This window comes from Lissotriton vulgaris, chromosome 6 (assembly GCF_964263255.1).
Source record: "Lissotriton vulgaris chromosome 6, aLisVul1.2, whole genome shotgun sequence".
Taxonomy (NCBI): domain Eukaryota; kingdom Metazoa; phylum Chordata; class Amphibia; order Caudata; family Salamandridae; genus Lissotriton; species Lissotriton vulgaris.
In genome coordinates, this window is record NC_141694.1 from 1,842,856,714 (window position 1) to 1,842,881,250 (window position 24,537).

The following is a 24,537-nucleotide window of genomic DNA, read 5'->3' on the forward strand; positions in this document are numbered from 1 at the left end:
TCGGTCATCGCGCTAACATTATTAGACTTGTATTCACCGCGCTTTAACCGGTAACGTTCTTTTAGTTTTCAGGCTTCTACAAAAGCGACGAATGCGCTGTGTCAAAAAAACCCCGATTAATTACGTAAGTGTATCGCCGATACAGTGGCAGCCACCACCTGTATCTTTAACTAAACTTAACCATTTACTGAACAGCCTTGTCTTTTAGTTTCAGACAATTTTTCCTACCGTAGCGACGAACGCGCCTTGGCAGCGATTTTGATTATGTATTAAAACCCAATTTTCAGTAAGTAATAAAAAATCCCCCTTCTACTCGAAAAATGACTATGAACACTCATAGAGCTCTAATAACTTTTATTCCTCTGGTTTTATTTCTCCATAAATCCAAGTAATTTCCACGCACTGGAAGAAACAGCTACCACCAGAATCCCCAAGTAGAGCTTGGAATCTAACTTAATTTAATGTGAGTCTTCGGTTTATAAATAACTATGGCTATTCCTTAGCCTCTCCTCTAGCGATAATCTATTGAATATTCACAGCTACTGAGCCCTAACCACGCTCATTACACTACCTACAGATTCCTTGAAAAGCTGCGACATGCGCCCAGCTGCTCTGCACAAGTGACCATCCTTGCCCTTTCCCTTGGCAAGGTATAGGAAGCATATTAATTTATAACATCCATTCGCTTTACATGCATGTGCGCATCACCTAAGCCTTAAAAAGCGCAGCGCACCTGGGTGAAATTAGATCATCAGCCCCCCAACTATTCCATCTCGCAAATGCATGCTTGTTAATTTGAACATGTGCATGCTTGAAAATTCATTGTTATGTTTAATTTTATTTTTAAATTTTCTCTGGGAGCACCAAAAACAATGCTATACTTAAAATTGTAGGAAAACCAGTAAAATACATATAAGAAAGAGAGTATAATCGAAATTTCTGTAGTTTCAGGAGGCTCAACTGTCCTGATGAAGATCTAAAATAATATAGATCGAAACGCCGTCGACCTACCCAAGGAATTTCACGTGTATCATTGTAGATAATTGTTGTGTGTGTTTATCCTTGTTGAGTGTGACAGTTCGTTCACTTTGTTCACTTATGTCACGTCCTGCACCGTACTACTCACCTGAGCACCTGAAATACAGTGTATATATATATTTTTTAATATTTTGTGTTTTGATATAAGAAAAGAGTAAAAATAAATAACTCATTTTTCCTACTACCAATGCTCCCTAGCGATTTATTAAATACTCGCTGTTACCCTGTTTTCCTTTAAGGACCACATAAGGCCTACTCCGAACCATTGTTCTATAAAATTATTATTCACTAATTAAAGTGGGCGCCCTGTACCAGTCCACACAACCCTTATGATGTCTGAGGTCAAAGATAACCTTAATGAACGCTATCCTAGTGGTAGCTATGGAGAGCAGCCTTCAGGCTTAATCTTGAATGAATGTAAAGCAGCTTGTTTTACCAGAACATCACCTCCTAAATGACTAAATGAAAGGAGAACCACACAGTGTTTATATAAAAATATGTATTTATTAATATAACACTCTCTACTAGTCTCTATGTGAGACTAGGGCACAAAGTACACAATACGGAATTGATAGAACATTCGTAAATAGCACAATACACAGCGGGCTCCAGGGGGAGACTGATCCACATACTACACAAATGGTATAACAACAACGACTTGACTAGACACAGTGCATAGTGCACGTAGAATCGCTGGGACCCTAAGGAACCACCCAGAGGAGTGACACAGGGAGCCCACGAAGGACGGGTGCAGTGAGGAAACACGGACGCGTGCTCCGTACAACTCTATGGAAAAGTCTCAGTTGCAAATTTACAAGTTAAGGACACTTCTAAGAGGACTTCGGGCAAACCCTTTGGAGCATAGGAGGTTCTAAGGCCAACCCACCAGTGAGTACCGAAGTACCCTTGTTACCTATCCCAGAGGAGCCGGGTGCATAGGGGTCAAGAGGTGTTGGAAACCTTTGTCGTTTTCAATGGAGAGTTGCAAAGTAGTAGTGCTGTCAGGAGGGCGAAGGATGTCCAGTGGAATCCAAGCCTGGATTTGAGGTGAGAGGAACCTGAAAGCAGAGGAGACGGAGTCTGGGTCACTTCAGGTGACAAGGGCCTCGGTAGTCGAATGCCCACTGATGTCGGATGCTTCAGGATTGAAGAAGGGTTGCTTGACTCTGCAGCCACGGGGGCCGGAAGACGTCGAGGATGACCAGGATCCGGAGGTAAGCTGTCCCACAAAGGATGTTGAGTGCTGAGGGGTCGATGATCCGCAGGAGCACCAACAAGCCGTCGCAAATGCAACCCAGGAGGTCAGAGGAAACAGGTTATGGTGTGGACCAGCAAGGTCCAGGGGACTCTCCAAGCAATGGAGAGTCAGGCCACATCTGCAGCAACCAGGTAAGCCCAAGAACAAACAAGGTGACCCTCGCCAGGACCCACAGGTCAACGGACCAGGGATCGCGTGGAGACCTCAAGCAAGTTTGCAAAGTACCAGCCCACAGGACACTCGGTGAGTGGAGGCCGGAAATCTTTGGTGCAAACACTGCTCGGGGTCAGGACTACACAGAGTGTAATGTAATGTAATGTAAAAATTACTTATAAAGCGCGGCATTCACCGGACGGTTTCTTGGCGCTATTCACTTTATTCAACAAGAGGCAGTGAGCGGGGGGAGAGGAAATTATGAGTAAATGCCATGGCAGAGGTGGGTTTTTAGGAGAGACCTGAAATGAAGGTGAGAGGAGGAAAGTCTCAGTTCCAGTGGCAGTGAGTTCCAGAATGAGGGTGCCAAAAAGGAAAATCGGAGACCTCTGTGTTTTTTGCGCTTGAAGCGGGGAGTTTGAAGGAGCGCAAGATGAGAGGAACGGAGGTTCCTGGAGGGGGTATAAGGATGCAGGAGGGAAGAAATAAAGGAGGGGCCGATGCCGGCCAGAGATTTATGAGTCAGGCAGCCAAGTTTGAACTTGCAGCGCTCCGAAACAGGGAGCCAGTGGAGGGCCTTGAGGAGAGGACGGACGTGTTGGTGTTTTGGTTGGTGGTAGTCCAATGCACAAGCCTGGGAATTGTCACTAAGCATACGCAACTGCAAATGTACGCTGTGCACAGGGTTTTGGGTTACACGGTCCTCATGAGGGATACTTGTGTCAGAATTGGTGAGAGGGCAGATCAACCTCAGGGACCTTCGGAAACCCACCTCCTGTGTTGCTGAAATCGTCAGAGTCCTCAGGAGTTTGGGAGAAGCAAACTGGTCAGATGTGTTTAGGTGCCTGCTTTTGCAGGGGAGTAACTTCTTTACTCCAAGGGAGATTCTTCAGTCATCCAGTGTCATGCAGGCAGTCAAAGTACTTGGTTTCTTCTTCGCAGAATCTTGTCCACGTAAAATCTAAAGTCCTGTCATCAGGTAACCCACTTTATACCCATGGGAAGGGGTTGGTAAGATTCTGTGAACCCTCCTAGGGGAGGGGCAGGACAGAGGGGTGGCTACACCCATGTCCTTTGTCCAGTTTTGCGCCAGAGCAGGAACCAATGGCTCCCAGAACTGGTTTGAGCTGGACTATGCACAGGGACACCAAATGTGCCCCCAGTGCAGACTTTCTGGCACTCTAAGAGTGCACCCACCCAGCTCTAATACACACCTCCCTGCGACAGGATGCCTATTGTCATGCCTTCTTCTGCTCGAGCTTGGCTCAGCAGCAGTCGAGCAGAATCCTGGCTTTGGCTGGCAGCGTCCATATTGTGCTGTTCAGGTTGTGAAAGCTGGTACCGGGTAGACCGGTGACCCACAGTAGTGGTTCTGGAAGGTATACCTCCACACCAGTTACTGGCGTGGAGGTATGATTCCAAGGTGTTTGACACCAAACACAACATGTTTCTAAGCAGCCATTTTAAAGTTAGCATTTACCGTGAGGTTATAATGTTCTAACAACATATATGTCTGGCTGCATCACAGACAACCTCAGAGAATGGTCTCCGAAGGCTGCAGAGGGGCTCTGCTCAGGCAGTGGCACTCTCTCACGTAAAACCCAGCACCCTGCCTTCAGGATTGATGAGGCCTGTCATAGGGCTGATTGGTATGTTTTTAAGTGCAGTGATTAAGATAGATATAGTGAACCTATATCCTAAGTAAGTGGTGCAAGCACCAGCTTACACAGTCTGCTGTAGCAGGCTTGTTGTGTCAATTTGAATGGCCTCTACTGGGTGGCATAATACATGCTTCAGCCCATGGGAGGCCTCTGGGGTACTTATGCCCTGGGTTCATGGTGTACCATATGCTAGGGACCGATAAGTGTACCCCAGTATCCAATCTGGAGTGTACCTAAAGTACATACAAGCAATTTAAGGGAGAAAGCAGATAGACGGGGTCCTAGATAGCAGGATCCCAGTCAGACTAGGCTAAAAACAGTGATACATCAGCAAAAAGTAGGGGTAACCATAAGAAGCAGATCCAACATACCTACACTGCCAACTTAGGGCGAACAAAGCAAACACAAGGATATGATGGACGGAGCACTGAAACTTTTCAGAAACTCACCCCCAGTCACAGATCTGGGTTGAATTCATCATCATTTTTTAGCTTACTTCACCATCCCAGTTCAGACACTGCTATATGCAAATCAGTCTTGACTCTGTGCCTCATGGGAACAGTCCAGCACGAACTGTCATGGCACTGGAATCAAGCTATCCTGGCTGATGAGGGGTGAAACCCCGAAACCGATCCTAGGATGCTTGTTTCCGGTCCAGGGAGGACCTGGCTTGGCAGTTCGGGCTGGACTGTTCCCATGAAGCACTGGGTCAAGACTAATTTGCATATGGCCAGGTCTAAACTGGGGTGGCATGGTGAGCAAATGAATGATGGATTTAACCCAAATCTCTTGACTGGGGGTGGATGTTTTGATTTGTTCTACATTCCGTCCATCAATTGTGGGTCTTTTCCATAATCATATGTGACATACTAAGTAACATGGATTCTAGGTGTGCACTACACATGCTTCATATGGGCTAATACATGGTATAGCCATGCTATTTCCTCCTGCTTAAGCACTCCAGGAAGTTCTCTCTACAAAAGTCCAAGCCTCCCACATTTGGAACTTCCATCATCACCAATTCCACTACTCACTGGTCTCCAAGATCTTCACTCAGGGCTTAAAGATAGTCCAAGACTGAGATCAATGAGTGAGTAAAAGAAGCAAGCAAGCTATCCCTTTCAAGAGGAAAGAGCTCTAAGGCAAGATAAGACAGCAGTCTTAGAGCTCTACATAGTTGTGGCACCAAAGTACTACAAAACCCATAAAAACGTTTTTCATCCAGGTATGGGAAGCACTCATGAAGAGATAATGCTACCCAGGAGCACAGAACATCAGTGCAAGGTTTCTGCAAGGGGTTTGTGCAGATATGATGTTTTATGTTGACATTTCAAAGCCCATTTTCTGTACACATTGGGTAAAAAGTGATAGGCCTGAAAGACTGTCCAGCAACTTTACCAAGAGAACCAGGGCACTGTGCCATCCCCAAGTTCTAATTCCCCAACAGAGATAGGATTCCTGGATGTATTGAGGTGCCATTGCCATGCCTCTACCAGAGGTGTTGTTAAAAAGTGCCTGATGGGAAGGATGTTTAAAATGATTTAGGGGCGTACACTGTACATTTAACATTGTTAGATAGTTAAAAAGTGCCAGGATTTAATGGAAGCTGAAAGATTTTGCAAGACATTTTGGGGAGTTTACTGAGAATGGTACATTTTAAAATTGGTGGGAACACATAAACAGTACTCAAAACTTTAAAAAAAATAGAATTTATGGTCTATGTTAGATGGCAGATTGGGGTTATCCAATCTGTACCAGCAACTAGGTATTGCAGTTTTAGTATGAGGATATATTACCATGCCAGTTTCCACAGTGCTCCTGTAAAGCAGATTTTACGGTTTCAATTTGAGCACATACTACCATGCCAGAACATATATATTCTGTCAATGTATTTATTACCAAGGTGGTAAGATAGTTTAGTGAGTTAAGTTCCCACTCCCTGATTTGCTGATCCCAGATTATAATTCCAGTAAATAAAGCACAGCTGCTCACCCTGTGAGGTCAATACAATAAGTAACATTTTATCTGTGTAATGGTGACTCCTATTCAAGTGCTTAAAATCGAATCAGTTGTGTTGGTTGCAATATAAGTAGCCTCTTTAGTTTGTTGCCTCTCCTGGGTGCTGCTGACGGGATTCTAGCGGGTGAATTCACTATTTCACACAAAGAATTATTGGAGTGTGGATATTTGAACCTCAATCTCTTTGTAAAATCCTCAAAAGTAATCGCCCACTGGTCGTATGGACCTTTAGTTGTCGACTTGAAGTGTTGAGATGGAGCTAACATTGGAAATACATTTCAAATACCGTGTAACCGATGTGGCTTGACCCTCTTGACAGAGATGATGGCATTCAACCATAAAGGTTTATTATCCAAGTATTAGTCACATCACAATCAATGAAATTTGCAATGTTAAAGAAAATATTAATACAACAAGGATATCAGGATGAACAAGCACTCTAAATTTAAGTATTTCTGAAATACAAAATGGTAACAATCAATACGTAAAGAATGCAAAATATCCAAATTAGGTGTTCCATAAAGAAACTCACACTATCAAAATTAAGAAATGAAAGAAGACTGGGGATTCCTAAAGAGGAAGGGAAAGAAGGCGTCAGCATTCTGTGATCCTCAACAGAAGTTCACGGTAAACGAAAGAGTGTCTAGCATATAGCTTTCCACTCAGGGAAGAACCCAGCACAGTGGTCTGCTCTCTTCTAAGTCAGGGCATGGCCTGCTCTAACTACCTATGGAACATGCTTAAGAAAAAAGAACAGGACAACCTGACCAAGGTTTAGCACAACCAAAACAATGGTGAGATCAATATTATTGCGGTGCTGCACATTTCCAGTGCCTGTCGTCCCAAGGCACAGTTCCGATCAAACCGCTTTTAGCAAATGGCGGAAGGCGCACTTATTGAGATATCACAGAGACGATGCTTTTAGTCCAAACAGTTATCTTCTTTATTGTGGCAATTATACCAGGAAAACACACAGCCAACGCGTTTCGTTCCTTGGCAGAACTTCGTCAGGGCATATACTCTGCTGCGTATGATAAACCAGAGAGATGATAAGTGTATCGAGAGTCACAGGGGAGAGTCACCAAGTTAAAAAACATGGAAATATACCGGCCCCAGATTCAATACAGTTGTGCATAAGGTATATATATAAAACAAGGCGTATGTCTCCTGCCCCTTTATAAATAATTATTCCCAGAGTGCAGGAGAAATAAATGTCAAGAGGCACCAAATTTGGCTCCTACACGGTCATGAGATCTTGCAAGCTGTTAAGTCTTCAACGATTAGTGCGAATAGGGGCCCAGAGGACGCTTAATTCACCTCCTGTGTGGCAGTGTGGGCTCAATCCAGATCACGGAATCCCGGCATGCTAACAGGGAGAGACGAGTGAACATGAACTAAAAGCACAATAGAAGGTTCCAGAACATCCATATCTTACTTCCACAGTCTGCAGCCAGTCCCATGGTGGCATTTGCTAGGAGCTGGTAAACCCCCTAAATTCCCATCCTGACAGAATTAGGTACACATCTGATTGTTCTTGAGAGTTGCATCTTCCTAGTACAGGAGGCTTCTTTCACCATCTTTCCTCCATCTCTGCTGCCAACTTTCCATTCTCCGGCCATGCTATCAGTGTAATACATAGAATAAACATTTTAGCAGCATACTGGCAACTTTCAAGTGTGAAATACTTAACTACGGCTTAACCTCAAGTTAAATACAGTATTATTAATCATTAGCAATTGAGCGAACATCATTCAAGTGTAAATATATTCAGTGAATGTGGCTACATTAATTATTCTTCAATTCAGTACAAATACATATGATTTCTTACTGTGCTCAAAAGTGGTGGCCTGCTACAATTATATTAAGCGGAAACTCACAGGTTAATGAAGTTAGACTGACATGAAATATATATAGGTTACTTCTTTTTCCTATTTAACTTTACTCAGATCTCTTCCCATTTCTTTTCTCTCCTCAATCACCCTTCTTCTATCTTCTAGCTTGTAAATACATTTATTTTCAATTGCAGTCATGGTACAGGTCAAATTCTGTGTTTGGGCATATGCAGTGTCAAGCTTAAATAGAGGCGAAAGAAACTCCGTCAGTGGCATAGCTGGGGTGTGGGTGAGGTGGTCTGCCCGGTGCAGCACTCTTTTTGGGGGAGGCAGAGGTGAGCAAGTCATGTCTGTCGACTACCGCCATCCCCCTGCCCCCAAGAACAAGTCGTCCATCGGCCAGCCTCCCCTCCTGGAACAAGTCGTCCATTGGCTGCCACTCCCCGCTCCTAACTGCATCAAGCGGCAAACTTAGGGGCCGCCCCGGGTGGCAGTAGGTGTAGCTACGCCACTGAACTCCAACCTGTTTCAATCTCATTGGCATTAGGGTGTGAATTCAAGTGTTTGTACATTGGAACGTCTGAAAAGACGAAATCAGAATTCGAAAAGTAATAGTCAAAGTGACCCTATTGATATGAAGGACTAAGCAAAATATTACACTTAATACCATAGGTAAGAGGAAAGTGGTGATATGTTATACCCTCAGCTACTAAAGCAGACAGTGGGGTGCAAACAAAGCAATTCTTCACCTCCATTGTGTCAATATATTCATAAAGCAACCTAAAACATGTGTTTGAAAAAAAGTCTCCATTTGTAGCATCCTTACATAACTGCTTAAAATGAAAAATGTGAAACTTGTCTACAGCACAAATAGGTGTGGTAGGTTTGGGGGTGGGCCTAAAGGGATCAGTAGGAGTTGGGAAAGTTAATCCTACAAGCAAAGCAGCTAACGCTATGATAGTAATAATTAATACTCCAGCTATTATCAGTCTACGCCTACCAGGATTTCATGGCTTCACTACAATCAGAGCGTTAAGAGAAGTAATTGCAGCAAGCAGACTTATTCTCTGTAACGTTTCTACTGGTGTAAAGCTGATTTTGGTGATATACTGTGGTTGGTTTTATATACAGCAACTTTCTTGAGTCATCCCCAGCCCTACTCCGTCTTCTTCTAGAATGACAACCCTTCTCTTCTTCTGCAGCCTTGGCCCTAGGGAATCTTCCTAATTCAGCAAATCAAAGTTCATTGAAAGGCAAAGTTCATTGACAATGTCTAAGTTCAGTTCAGGAAGAGTTTAACAGAAACACAGTTTGTTGTTCAGTTCATTAGCCATCAAATCAGTTCAAGAAGCAAAACCCCGCAGTGAGACTCAGGTTTGCGGAGGCTTTATTAGCACAGAACTGTTACCACCCAGTTCATAAAGAATTTAGTCGCTGTTGCTGTTCGCATAATACGCCCTCTCAGGGGCTAAATACCTCCTGCAAGGCACCCATGCCATTTTTGATCTTCTGAGTACTGGCTGTTCATCTTCATTGTCACTCAACTCGTTGGTCTCAGTTTCCTCGATACCAGTCTGTGGTATGCGTTCAACAGACAGACTTGGCCTTACATTTCCTTGTTTCCTTGAACATTCGCCTTCGCCTCAATTTCTGCTGGTCACATTACTCGTGCCTTTGCCAGGATCAAGGTTGGTCTCCACCAGTGCCAGCGACCAGCTTCTTTTTTCTGCCTCAACCTCAACCAATGCGGAACCAGGGCTCACCTCAACCCCACCTCGCGACACTTCAGAGTCTCGAAACACCAGCGGATCTTGAGGCTCTCGTTTGCTCTCTTTGCCCCCCAGGCCCGGACTGGCTGTTGCATGCACCGGGCAAATCCCCCAGTGCGCCGCACGGGTGTGGGCCGGTTTTGGGTCCCTGGGGGCTGTTTTTGTTACAGGGCCGTTTTTGCAGCTTAGCTACAAAATGGGCCCTGTATCAAAATGGGCCTAAAACCGGCCCTGGCAAAGAACTCGGCCGCAACCCCAACCCCCTCCCCCCAGGAGGGGGGGGGGGGCTGCCGAGCACTTTGGAGTGATGTGGCTCACTGGTTAGAGGAGGCAGACCCGGAAGCAGAGGACGGCCCGGGACCAGGGTTCAATTCCCGACGCGGCAGGGTCGTGAACCAGGGTCAGCAGACTCGATAATTCTCGCCTCGGTGCCTACTCTAACCAGGGATCACACTCGGCAACTCTGGGCATTAGCTTGCCTCATCTCCACAACGGCCCCCCACAAACGCCGGGGATACCTTGTTTCTGTTTCACCTTGGAGATACCCAGGAGGGAACATCTCACAGGGAAAGCCAGGATGGGTTCCCCAGCGGTCTATTACCTGGGGAAGGGGGGGCTGCCGAGCACTTTGGAGTGGTGTGGCTCACTGGTTAGAGGGGGCAGACCCGGAAGCAGAGGACGGCCCGGGACCAGGGTTCAATTCCCGACGCGGCAGGGTCGTGAACCAGGGTCAGCGAACTCGATAATTCTCGCCTCGGTGCCTACTCTAACCAGGGATCACACTCGGCAACTCTGGGCATTAGCTTGCCTCATCTCCACAACGGCCCCCCACAAATGCCGGGGATGCCTTGTTTCACCTTGGAGATACCCAGGAGGGAACATCTCACAGGGAAAGCCAGGATGGGTTCCCCAGCGGTCTATTACGCCAGGACGCCTCCGGGTAGCAGTGCGCTTTACAAGACACACACATTTACATTCACATTTACATTTACATTTACATTTACACTTTGCCAGGGCCGGTTTTGGTTCCCAGTCTGGCCCTGTTGCCCCCCCTCTGATCCTTCATGGTGTCCAGCCAAGACAGATTGTGCTTTGATGATTGGCACTATCACATCATCAAGGGACACTTCACTCACTGAGTATGCGGTGCATGAACCGAGTTAGGCAGTCCTCCACATTTGACATCTGTATTGATGACAAGAATGACTTGGAGAGGGCCTTTCCAGTGCAGTTCCAGACATCTCTTCCTGACATGTTTCGGCATCTGAACCCAATCTCTAGGACTAAGTTCATGGCTCTGCTACTGGTGAGGGAGACTTGAAGGCAGTTCCAACCTAGTGAGACACAGAACACACCACATCAGCCAGTCTTTTGCAATAATCAAGAATCATATCATCTGTGATATTTACAATTGCATTCGCAGGCACAGCAGGGAGCCTCTTTAGTCGTCCCATGTTGATTTCATGGGGTGACAGTCCTGTTCTCCTAGTAGGAGTATTACGAAGGTACATAGGCACCAACTCCGAGCACCGCACAAATGACTGCAGGAGTCTACTTCGTTTCACTGATTTAATCACTGTTAATACATCAAAAAGTTCATCACTTGTTCAGCATTCCATTGATTTCATTAAACTACTAGAGGGAATTTTAGGGTTCAGATATTCTGGGCGCACTGCCTCAAGTTTAACGTTCACGTATGAAACAACACAATTGGTAACTGAGTGGTGCGTAAAGAGCAGACGGAAAATTGCCCCTAAACGCCTAAAAAGTCAAAGACCAAGTACAATTGGACAGCTAAGCTCTCGCAACCACAGTAACAAAGTTCCACAATTCAGTATATTGGTGAGTAACAAGACACAAAATAACATAGAAGCAGATCATTTAAGAATTCAGTCGCCAGCATGTTTTCACTTGACTAGTATAATTCGGGCTGATGCACGTTTTGATGATATTAGCACCAATGGTTTATCATCACAGACATTTTTTTTAAAACAACATCGACGTACTCATACCCATGGCTCATAGCTATCCTCCTTTTTCTTTTTGTAGAGTATCCCCTGACGAAGGGCCACAATAGAGCCCGAAATGCATTGGGACACATAAGCATTACTATTTACTTGTATTGGATGTAAGAACTTGAGAAAGACTTATGGTGAAAGTCAGAGCAAAAGCCATGAAATCAATGGAATGCTGAACAAGTGATGAACTTTTTGATGTATTAACAGTGATTAAATCAGTGAAACAAAGTAGACTCCTGCAGTCATTTGTGCGGTGCTCGGAGGTGCTCTACCTCACCACGGGGTAGCTTCCTAATAGACTTTGTATCATATACGCTGCTTGGACACGACAGCGATTCCTCCGTAGCACGCCACAGACCATTATTTGGAAGAAAACCGATTACCATTGAGCAGTGCCAGCCCAAATCATTTTCTTTGTCACATCAGCACCAACTGCAAAGCATCCGGACACTTCAGAGACGTGGACGCACTAAATTCTGGAAGCCTCAGGTCGGTAAAAATAGTACAATCACAAATACAGTGCAGTCACTGTCCCCCTTGCAAAGCTGCACATAACAATTTCAGGATCTCAATTTTAAAATAAATCACTTGATCGATTCCATAGAAGTCGAAAACCTGAAATGGGGTATCAACTCTCTAAACAACAACTTTGCTACATTGAGACTGCCATTCCTCCTGGCCGGGTATGCTTTAATCCAGCGGGAGAAAATTCACACAATGACCAGGAGATATCTCAGTCCGTTGCACAGAGACATCTTGATAAAGTCTAGTTGCATTCCGTTAAATGGAACTCCTGATCACCCAATGTGACTCATTGTCACAGGGGCCCTCATCTATTGACACACAACACATCAGTGGCATACATTCTCAGCCATCAACCTGAACCAGGAATGAAACCAATTCTGTCTAAACAACCTGACCATAGTGTCACTCCCTATGTGTCCGGGACCATGAAAATGTCTGGCCATCGGGGATAACAGCCTCCAACTGTGGTATCGTAGCGCTGACCTCCGCATCTGCCTCTCAGCTAGCACGCTCGTTTGTTTGCTAATTATTTTCATAGCGCTTTGACTGAGTGTAGCGCCGACCTCCGCATTTGCCTCTCAGCTAGCGCACTAGTTTGTTTGTTCAAATTTGTTCATAGCGCTTTGGCTGAGTGTAGCGCTGACTTCTGCATCTGCCTTTCTGCTAGCGCGCACGTTTGCCTAAACATTATCATAGCGCTTTGGCAGACTGTAAACTATTTTATATTTGCTGTGCATATCCATGTGTTTGTATTGGCTGCTCATTGTCCGTGATTACATTGGCTGTGTTTAACCCTGTCTCCGCGCTGTTGTTATTGTTGCGGCCATTTCCCTGGTTGACCCGAGCCCTCCCTCGACCTCGCTCCCGCCTCCCAGCGGCCCCTCCCACGCTCCGCCCCCTCCACCACCCATTTATGGCCAATGCCCCCACGCGCAGCGTCCACGCGTTACGGCCACGCCGAAGGTGCGCCAAAGGTAAGCCCGTCTACGCCCGTCCGCGCCTGGACCGCGCCTAGCGCCAGACCCCCTGCCCCTCGCGCCGCCCAGCCCTCCCGCATTACCTACGATGCCACCACCCTCCTAGCCCTTAACCCCGGCCGCTCCCCCAACTGCGTCCAAGCCGCTCCTGGACACACCCATGGACCTTTCTCCTGCTACTCCTGCAAATTCAGCGGCACCGACATCTACTCCGCTACGACCACTCCACAGACTCCCGACCCCAACCACCTACAATGCATCCTTCTCAACACCCGCTCGGTCCACAGACACGCCATTGACCTATGGAATCTACTAGACACCATCTCTCCAGACGTCGCCTTCCTAACAGAAACATGGATGAACGCTTCCTCCGCCCCAGACATCACCATTGCCATCCCTGAAGTCTATAAGATCACACGCAAGGACCGTACCGGCCACACAGGAGGAGGAATCGCTATCGTCCATAAGAAATCAATCCGCATCTCAACCAGCTCCGACGCCAACCTCGCCAACTCCGAACACCTTCACTTCCAAATACACATCGACCCCAAGACCACACTCAGAGGCACCCTCCTCTACAGACCACCAGGACCCCGCGCAAAATTCAGTGAAGACATCACGGACTTCATCACTCCACACACGCTCCCCTCCAAAGATTACATCCTTCTGGGAGACCTCAATTTTCACCTTGAAAAGATCAACGACCGCAACACCACCACCCTCTTGGACAACCTCGCCAACCTCGGACTTAAACAACTAGTCACTTCCCCCACCCACATCGCAGGTCACACACTCGACCCCATCTTCACCTCCAGCAATCATGTCTCCTTCAGCCACACTACGGATCTCCTCTGGACTGACCACAGCTGCGTTCACTTCACCTACAACAAGCCGAAACCCACCAACCACCTCCAACCAACTCTGCAAAGAAACTGGAACAAAATCACCACTGACCAGATCTCCGCATCGCTCCTTCTAAACACCCCAGCCCACTCTTCTAACCCAAACCAAGCCGCCGCCAACCTCACCCTATGGTTATCCAACACCGCCGACACCTTAGCACCACTGAAAAAACGTCAAAGCAAACCTGGCAACAAGAAGGCCTCATGGTTCAACAATGATCTTAAGAAGTCCAAGAAACTCTGCCGCTCCCTTGAAAAGGCCTGGAAAAAAGACCCAACCACTAGCACCAAGGACGCCTTCAAAAACGCCACCCGCACTCACCACCAACTAATTCGAAAGGCCAAGAAAACAGCATTCAAGGATCGACTCGACAACAACGCCCACAACAGCAAGGAACTTTTCAACATCGTCAAGGAATTTTCCAATCCCTCGGCCAACTCCAACGACATCACCCCCTCTCAAGCCCTCTGCGACTCCCTAGCCTCATTCTTCCACAACAAGATTGCAGACATCCACAACAGCTTCGACAACCAACCCGGAGACCATCCCACCCAACCATTTGCTGAACATTCTCCCCCCGTGAACACCCTTAACAACTGGAATCCAATCTCCACTGAGGACACCATCCGCCTGATGAATTCCATCCACTCAGGATCCCCCACAGACCCATGTCCTCACCACATCTTCAACAAAGCAGACTCCGTCATAGCACCGCACCTCCGAGACGTCATCAACTGCTCCTTCAACTCCGCCACCTTCCCGGAAGACTGGAAACACGCCGAACTCACCGCCCTTCTGAAGAAACCCACAGCGGACCCCACCAAACTCAAAAATTACCGCCCCATTTTGCTCCTTCCATTCCCGGCCAAAGTCATCGAGAAAGCTGTCAACAACCAGCTCGCCGCTTTCCTCGAAGCCAACAAATCCCTCGACTCCTCACAATCTGGCTTCCGAGCAAAACACAGCACTGAGACCGCCCTCATCGCAGCAACAGACGACATTCGAACTCTACTGGACAATGGAGACACAGTCGCCCTCATCCTCCTCGACCTCTCTACAGCATTCGACACAGTCTGCCACAGCACCCTTTTACAACGCCTCAATAACATCGGAATACAAGGAAAAGCACTTGAATGGATCACCTCGTTCCTCACCGGAAGAACCCAGAGAGTCCGCCTTCCACCATTCAAGTCCGAGGCCACTGAAGTCATCTGTGGCGTACCACAAGGATCTCACTCAGCCCCACCCTCTTCAACGTATACATGAGCCCCCTCGCGGCCATCGCCCGCCAACACAACCTCAACATCATCTCTTACGCGGATGACACTCAACTAATCCTTTCTCTCACCAATGACCCCAGCACCGCCAAAACTAACCTACACGAAGGAATGAAAGAAGTTGCCGAATGGATGAAACAAAGCCGTCTGAAACTGAACTCAGACAAAACAGAAGTCCTCATCCTAGGTACATCCCCCTCTGCATGGGACGACTCTTGGTGGCCGGAAGCCCTTGGAAAAGTACCCATCCCGACTGACCACGCACGGAACCTAGGCGTCATCCTGGATTCTTCACTCTCAATGAACAGACAAGTCGGCGCCGTATCCTCATCCTGCTTCAACATTCTTCGCATGCTCGAAAAAACATTTCGCTGGATCCCCACCGAAACCAGGAAAACAGTCACCTATGCTCTGGTCACGAGCCGACTGCACTACGGAAACACCCTCTACGCAGGTACTACCGCTAAACTCCAGAAGAAACTCCAACGAATCCAAAACGCCTGAGCCAGGATCATATTAGACATCTCGCGCAACGAACACATCTCTGGTCACCTGAAAGACCTCCACTGGCTACCCGTCAATAAGAGAATCACTTTCCGACTGCTAACCCACGCACACAAATCGCTCTACGACATCGGACCGGAATGCCTCAACTCACGACTGTCCTTCTACACCCCCTCCCGCCAACTACGTTCTTCCAACCAAGCCCTCGCCACTGTACCTCGCATCAACAAGACCACCATGGGAGGCAGATCCTTCTCATACCTGGCTGCCAAAACATGGAACTCACTCCCCGCTCACCTTCGCCTTACCCAGAACCACCTAGCATTCAGAAAGCAACTTAAAACGTGGATATTTGACAAGTAATCCTCCTCCCCTTCGTAAGCGCCTTGAGACCCTCTGGGTATGTAGTGCGCTATATAAATTCTCTGACTTGACTTGACTTGACTAACACAACCTACTCTGATCCAATCCTCTGTCCAGTCTCTGGCACCTCCTCTTGCAACCCTTTGAACTCCTTCTATGTGTCAGCTACAGACATCAGAAATGTTAAGTTGGCCTCATTTTCAGATTCAATTGCATATTCTCTGTTAAATGGACAAGACCCATGAGCGCACTACAGGGGGACCTTGTCAGCATACTGGTTATCAGCTGTCACATGACCATTTCCACTCCAGTGTTCTGCACATTTAACCACAAACACTTCTTGTGGCATCTGTAAAGCCTCACACAATCTCATAATGTATTCCCTGCTTCTTACTGGGAAACCTGAAGATGACATAAATCCCCATATTGACCATGAATGTCCGAAGTCATGAGCGGCACCAAAGCCATATTGACTGTCCTTGAAAATAGTCACACTCAATTGATCTGATACACTGCAAGCTCTTGTAAGAGTGATTAATTCAGCTACTTGTGCAGCTATAACTCTGCAGAGCCATGAAGCTTCCACTGCACCTTTAACAGTGCACACCGCGTATGCATCTCAAGTTTCCTCCATCATCTATCAGGCAAGATAAGAGCCGCCTAAAAATAATATATAATATGACTTTTCAAGGGGTTCATCTTTATCAGCTTGGTGCATGATTCTGTGACATCCTGACAATCATGTTCAACCACCCCATCAATCCTGTCATTTTCAGGCAAAAATAAGACTGTAGCAGGCTTGAGTGATGAGCATCCTTTTAAAATTATGTTTTCAGCAGCTAATATAACGTGCTCATACTCTGTTAAGCGGCTATTTGTCAGATGCTGGGTTCAGTTGAATAAGATCTGCACTGAGTGGGGACCATCACTGTCAGAGGATGTCCCATAACTATACTCTCGCACCTCTCAATGCTAACACCCACTGCTGTGACCAGTTTAATACAACCAAGCAGTCTTATAGCAACAGGGTCAAGGATAGCAGAGAAATATGCCAAGGGTCTTCACGCATCCCCATGCATCTGTGTAAGCACTGAGAGATTTTTTTCTGAAAGTACTGCAAGTACTGCAATTGTTATCCTGCTTACAGGCTTCTTGTGAATCTGACTCAACCAAAAGGTCATCAATATATTTCACAAGAACTGAATTGCAGGTCCTGTTTAGGGACTCAAGATGTGTCTTTAGAATCTGGCTGAAATTTGAAGGCTGCTCTGTATACCCCTGAGCAATTCAGCACCATCCCAAACTCTATTTTGGAACCTGAAGGAGAAGAGGAATTGGCTTTCCTCATGTAGTGGGATGGAGAAAACAACTTGTCACAAATCAACAACAGTAAACCATTCAGCCTCACATGGTCTCTGGAATAATATCACAGCTGCCAAGACGCCGCGGCATTCGTGCGCTCTACAAATATTTCAGTCAGTCAGTCAGCTGGATTTGGGGCCAGAGGACAACGGGACAACAGTATTATTAATTTTCCTAAGGTCTAGCACGATCTGGTATTTACCGTTTGGTTTCTACAGTCCATGGGTGAATTACACACACTCCCCATTATTTCTTTCAGAATGCCTTGTTGTATCATTGACTTGAGCACTGGAGTGATTCCAGCTATATTCTCATGTGCGAGATGGTATTGTGGTGCCCTGGGGTACTCAATGTTTGGTTTAATAGTAATTAGGACAGGTTCCACACCTTTATGAGACCAATGTCCTTACTCGAAGTCCCAGACTTCCTCAAATTACCCTATTTTTCCAGGTACTTTTTTCAAAACGGGTTTGTGATATGTTTAATGGCAACTCGAGAACTTGGATCTGTTTTCCTGAGAGTGGTAGGTTTGAAAATGCGCTGTTCTAACAGTGGAACAGGTAGCACCAGTGTTGATAAAAACAGTACTTGATGGCCATTCGCCTCACCTTCTACGAATCGACTACTATGGTCTACCTCCAAGACTATACCAAGTACGCAATCTTCCTCCCCCTTCAGACACCGTCATTGTGTCTGATCAGAGCTGTAGCCCTCTGAAGAATCAAAAACAGGGAATTGTTGTAAAATGGATTGGCTTGAAAATTGACTCTAATTGGCTTGTTGACCTTGGTTTGAGTTAAACCCAGAGTTCCCCATGTTTTGTTGCGGCATTTGGGCTTATGGGATCAGCATCATTGGAGATTGAGACATATTAGGATTTTGCATTCTCTGCATTGGAGTACTCTGCATTTGCATGGAATTAACATTCTGCAGGATTTACATTTTGCACCTGATTGATATTTAGCCCCCTTTTGGATTTAAACAGCACTCCCGCTTCCAGTGGCCCAACTTATTACAATAATAACATGGGTTAGACCTCTTCAACGTCTCAATATCAATACCGGTATTCAGATCAACTGGACCACCACGACCTCTACCTTGTGAACCACCACTTCCACCATGCATTGTTTGCCCTCCACAGGAGTATCCTATGCCTTCCATTCCACAAAACGTTTTCCATGTAGAGTCCGTTCTGGAACCCCTACTGAGCCAATTTAGTTTGGGCCATAATACATTTTTCTTTAAGCCATTTCTGATTAATTACCTGCTCATCACTGCAGTATTTACGGCCTACTCTGCCAACATATCATATTCTGGTGCATATGCCTGCTAATCGCCAGATGTAACCCAAGAACAAACTGAGGCACAAAATTGCTCATATTTCCCCTTTCTGAATTGTCGACCCCACTATGTTGCTTAAACACCTGCAACAATCGCTCATAACAGCATGCTATGACTCCTTGGCCTCCTGGGAAGTACAAGTTATCTTCAACCAGTTAATCTCCTTCATTGGAACCTCACCCTTCAATAATTTTATCACCTGGTCATACTTTGTCATCAACACAGGAGAAGGGGCATCCGTTCTGGGCACCGTCGGTGGCTCCCCATTTGGCCACTGTATGCACACCTTACATTCAGTCCCCAAATCACTTAGAACCACTATTACAAACAAAGTATTTAAATCCTCCCACAAAACCTTTGACATTTTTACAAACCGACCAACTTGGGTATGCCACTGATCAGGATTTTCCTTAAATTATGAAAATTGATTTGTAATGTGGCAAGATCACATCAACTACATTGTACATGTTCATATCATCCTCCAAGTACCTCTTGTAGAGATACATTTGTGGCTCTATATGGGGGAGTTGTAGGTGGCTTCTCCTTCTCTACTGCAGCATCTACTGTTTTCTTCCTCTCTTCTTGTTTCCTAACCCATTTACTCTTCCATTTATCTAAATTACTCCACCTCTATATGTTGCCAATCAACTCCCTCACATGCAATTTCAGTCCAGAAGCCCTCCTATTTAAGATAGCCTCATCATCTAGCTGAGTTCAGAAACTTTTCTGCAAAGACTTAATTCGATTGAATTTTATGTCATATGCATCCGCTAATTCAGCTAACTTGTCATATGCTTCAGATGCAGGGAGAGAAATATTGTTACTCACATATTTGAGTCTGTTCTCCTGATATTTATCTATATGGAAAAGGTCAAGATTCCCTGAAATTATCTCATCTAGTTCTATTTGCAAGCTTGTGATGTCTAAGGGTTTCTCATCTGATGTGAACATATGTTTGTTGCCTGCTCATACCGTCTCACCACTATCAGGAGATCCGTTAAAGAAACAAATCAAATCATCAACCTCGGTTAGACCCGTCCCATTCTGTGTGGTCGGGGTCTTGAATACTAACCACCCTCTGGACTTACTACTGTGCACATTTTGTGGTGCACCCCAAACAGTGGTTTGGGAATTCTGAGACATAGGGGAAAACTCAGCCATAGACTTTGCTCCAACCACCCTTAACGTTATGGGCGTTGGAGCACTAATCAATGGGGTAGATGTTGCTGGGTCTATTACAGATTTGCACGGGCAACATAGGGCTTTCTAGCCCAAAAACAGGTACCGTGGGCCCAATGGTAACAGGGATTGGCCCAGTAACAGCAGCAGAATCAGGCACTGTAGCCACTTGAGGATTTAAGAGGGTCCTCCAGCCTGTGTCACATTAGGATCAACGAGCAGTAGCAACTGTACCGCTACTATTGGAACTATGACCATTTGAAGGTGAGGCAGCATTGTAAGGAGGGGGACAAGATGACAGTAAGTCATCTAAAAAATCATTGTGGGAGTCACTGTTTGTACCAGGCTTGTCTGGTGTCTCCATGTCTTTCTCTCCTCAGATTTTCGGTTTCTTAGGTTTTTCATTTGTCCAAACTGAGTACATCCTGGCCCCTTCAATGCTGTTCTGTGTCCCATTTAACACCCATTTAACTGCAAACAGTTTTCTACGGTCTGCTCTGATACTTTTCTTTCTCTTTGGTATGAGCAGCATGCTCCCACGCATTCAAAGTCTCATAATAGGCAGGTCTAAGCAGAAGCTTCATATCATATAGTTCATGCCTCATATGTTAAATTATTATTAAGTTCAATGTCCCATATCCAGAGAATTGTATTGGCCCTTCTTTCTCTGTGACCTCATGAGACTGGCTAAGCCAAATGCATGTGCGGAGCCCAACATTTAAGGCCATGTCAGGACCTGGTGTGCCTTCTGGTGGAGCTTCCTCGCCCGCTCGAACTCTCACATCGCCTTTCATCATATCTCTAATAGCTCTGAAACATTTCATTTTTATAATAATTTCAACAATCAGGGAACAACATTTTATTTTAAACAACCAGCAATTTTTGTTAAACCACTATTGATTATTTTTCCAGCACCAATACCCAATCGCAGCATGGCACTTTCTGTCCTGACCTATCACAGTGCAACACCTGATGACATAACAACCAATAACAGCACTGCACCTACACCAACCATCCAATACCAGTGTGGCACTCTATGACGCATCTCTCGCTCCTTGCACACGCCTTTACAACGTTTCTGTACATGGAAATTTCAAAGCATTCAAACAAGGACCTTTAAAACAAAATTCTTTTCTGCTTCACTAAAGAAATTCAAAGTGAACACTCATACAAGGGGACAGTGGGAAATAAAGTTTTACAACGTTAACATACACAGTGATGAGTTCTTGGCCAGCGGGAAGCACCTTGACTAATGCAGATTCTCCTTTGTACAACAGGATCTATCAGCACCCATCACTATTCATACTCTCACAACAAGGTTACAGTTCCCTATTTTATTGTGTGGTCAATGGTTCCTCACAAATTTACTACAAACCTTTAACAGACAAGTTAGCAACGATACACTATTATCAATCCCGGGACTTTGGACTGCAACGAGCTGGAGAACAACTTCAATTGCTCAACATTACGTGTATATGTATCTAAACAATAATTCATCATCACACCGCAAGACACACAATTTCTACACAACACCCCAATCTTGACATACACAATTTTGGTGCGCAACCCTATTAATACTCGCTCCTCAGCTAGTGAGAACTCCTTCATAAATGTTGCAACTTCCGCTCTGTGGACCTGGGTCATAGATTTTAAGGTCATGAACTGGGCTTGGGCAGCTCTAGATTTCTTTTAGGGTATTCTAGCTCTGTACGCTTGTGTGACAAACCATCCTCTAATCACTACCTCTTGATGGAGCGAGGATATTTGAATCTCAATGTCTTGGTAAAATCTTCCAACAGAATCCCCCACTGGTCGTATGGACCTTTGGTTGTCGACTTGAAGCATTGATAGGGAGCTAACATCGGAAATACATTTCAAATACCGCGAAGCCGATGTGGCTTCAAAATAACGACAGAGAGGATGGCATTCAACCACAAAGGTTTATTATCCAAGTATTAGTCACATCAACGAAATTTGCAATGATTAAGAAAATATATCAGTACAGCAATGATATTATGATGCTGAAGTTCTTCAAGTTTAAGTAATGTGAAATAGAGAATGGTAACAATCAATATGTAAAGAATGCAAAATACCAAAATAAGGTGTTCCATAAAGAAAAAAGCCCTGTCTCAATTTAGAAGTGAAAGAGAGTCAGGGATTTGTTTAGAGAAGGAAATGAAGGTGTCAGCTTAATGTGAACCTCAGTAGATGTTCGTAGGAAATGAAAGAGTGTCTAGCATGAAGATTTCCACTCGGGGAAAACCCAGCAGAGATCTGCTCTCTTCAAAGTCGGGTAAAGGTCTAATGACTACTAAGTTAAAGCACAATCGAAGGACCCAGAACATTCATATCTTGCCTATCCCATGGTGACGTTTGCTGTAAGCCGGTAAACCCCCTAAATTCCCATCCTCACACAATTAGGTATACACCTGCTTGTCATTGAGAGTTGCATCTTCCTAGTACGCTGGGTACAAAATGCTCCTTTCACCATCATCCCTCCACACCCGCTGCCAATTTTTCATTCCCTGGCCTCACTATCAGCCTAATAAAGGGGTCTCCAACCTTTTGGGTACTGAGAGCTACTTTAGTTCAATTAAAATCATTGTGGGCTACCATTTTTTTTAGTGTTGTAATAGTCCCCACATCAGATTAGTGGCCACCATGCGCAAGATTACCAGCAGTGATCACCGTAGTGCATTTGGCACGGTTGTCAGCAGTAATGTTAAAAAGGCTTTGCCAATATGGATTACCTTTATGTAGGTAAAACATGCCAATCAGAGCTACAGTTCCCCTAGCACAAAAGTAACAATATTAGTAATAAGCCTTCCAACATGATTTATCACTCAAAATCAGCTTTAAATATATTCTGGTAATTCAGCCATTTTTCTGTCCAAACACTGGTTTATGAGTTCTGGGAAACACATGTTTCTGTCTTCAATACACCATTTTGATCTGTATATATTAATTCAATCAAACAAAAAGTTCCAATGTTGTAGAATGGGGTGCACATAGGAGAGCTACTTCTAGCTAGCTGGAGAGCTACTGACAAACCTTTAAGTGTGCAATGCACATCCAAAGCCCAACGTCAAGCTGAGATAACTCAAGAATCAAAATGGAAACACATTAAAGTATTATTAATCATTAGCAACTGAATGATCATCAATAAAATGTAAATATATTCAGTAAATGTGACTACATTAATTATTATTCAATTCAGTGCAACCACATAAACGAAATTAAATGAAAAAGATATTCATGGAGCGCGGCAAATACCTGAAGGTTTCTAGGCACTAGCTCATAGAGCAGACGAACGCTGAAAAACTACCTATGAGTTCTTAACATGCTCAAAAGTGGGGGCCTATGACTATTTTATTAAGATGCAAAACACAGGTTAATGAGGTTACACTCACATTGAATATATATAGGTTACATGTAAATAATAATGTATAGAATGTGGAGCCTAAATTTACGCTGCTCCACAATCGCCATGGGTTTCTGATGGATGACTGCATGTAGGGTGTACTAAAGGATTTTGAAAAACTCAAGATTATTTAGGGGTTTGTTCATAAAATGATCTAACCAACCACATTGTAAGTAAAAAATAAAAAAGGCAGCCTTTGTAAACACATTTGTAATTTTTGTCGCAGAGGCGAAAGTTTGCGAGACAATTCGATCACGCACAGACAACAATAGTAGCCCGATGAAGCCCACGTGTGTCAAGCCAAGGTACCAACGACAAAGAACACTGCAGTCAGCATTTGTTAGGCAGAACCACCAAACACTGATGCTATGTGCTTTGCAGTCTAATCAAGGGTAATTGGTAATTTAATAGACTGTCAGCTAAGCAGATCTTGGCTATTTTTGAGCAGCTTACACTCTGCAGCTGTTTAACTTCATTAAGTTGGAATATTGACTTCTATCATGTTAGTGTAACTCATGGTGGTGAATGCAGTTCTTTTCTTTCTAGTGTAGGATTTTGTGGAGTCGGAGACACTTTGCGTCAGCTGCACTTGGCAGTGGCGACAAACGTACACATTTGTAAACCTCGTGCTGCAATACCCAAACTCAAGACAACAATGAAAGTCAAGAGGCTGTGACCCTGCACGTGGTACCTTGCGATGGAGCCCTCAGCCCAGGTGAGTCTGATGTTACCTGTTTGGTTTGTGGATTTAGATGCTTTGTGGAGAGACCATACGTGTGTGTTAGACTCTTCAGGTCACATGGATATATAGTGTTTGTTGATTTTCCAAAAACATGTGATATTTAGCGTCATCAACTCAGCTGCAGTTTATAAGGATTTTTCCTTATGTCCTGGTTACTTGCGCCAACTTCCTTTGTACGTGTTAGTATATGTAGCC

General features: G+C 45.1%; 1 protein-coding gene across 7 annotated transcripts in view; it reads left to right on the top strand.

The window, feature by feature from the left end:
- Positions 1–24,537, top strand: part of LOC147709622 (sterile alpha motif domain-containing protein 12-like) — a 184,053-nt gene that overhangs the window by 23,702 nt on the left and 135,814 nt on the right. For 5 of the 7 annotated variants that reach the window (XR_015296562.1, XM_086925521.1, XM_086925520.1 and 2 more), the window contains exon 2: positions 24,147–24,315. Coding sequence is in view for 6 of the 7 variants with exons in the window: in XM_086925521.1 (XP_086781647.1) it covers positions 24,298–24,315 (18 nt within the window). In the remaining variant the exon portion in view is untranslated. Of the gene's footprint in view, positions 1–24,146; positions 24,316–24,537 lie in introns of those variants that run through there. The other 2 variants (XM_086925524.1, XM_086925519.1) reach the window with 2 other exon arrangements.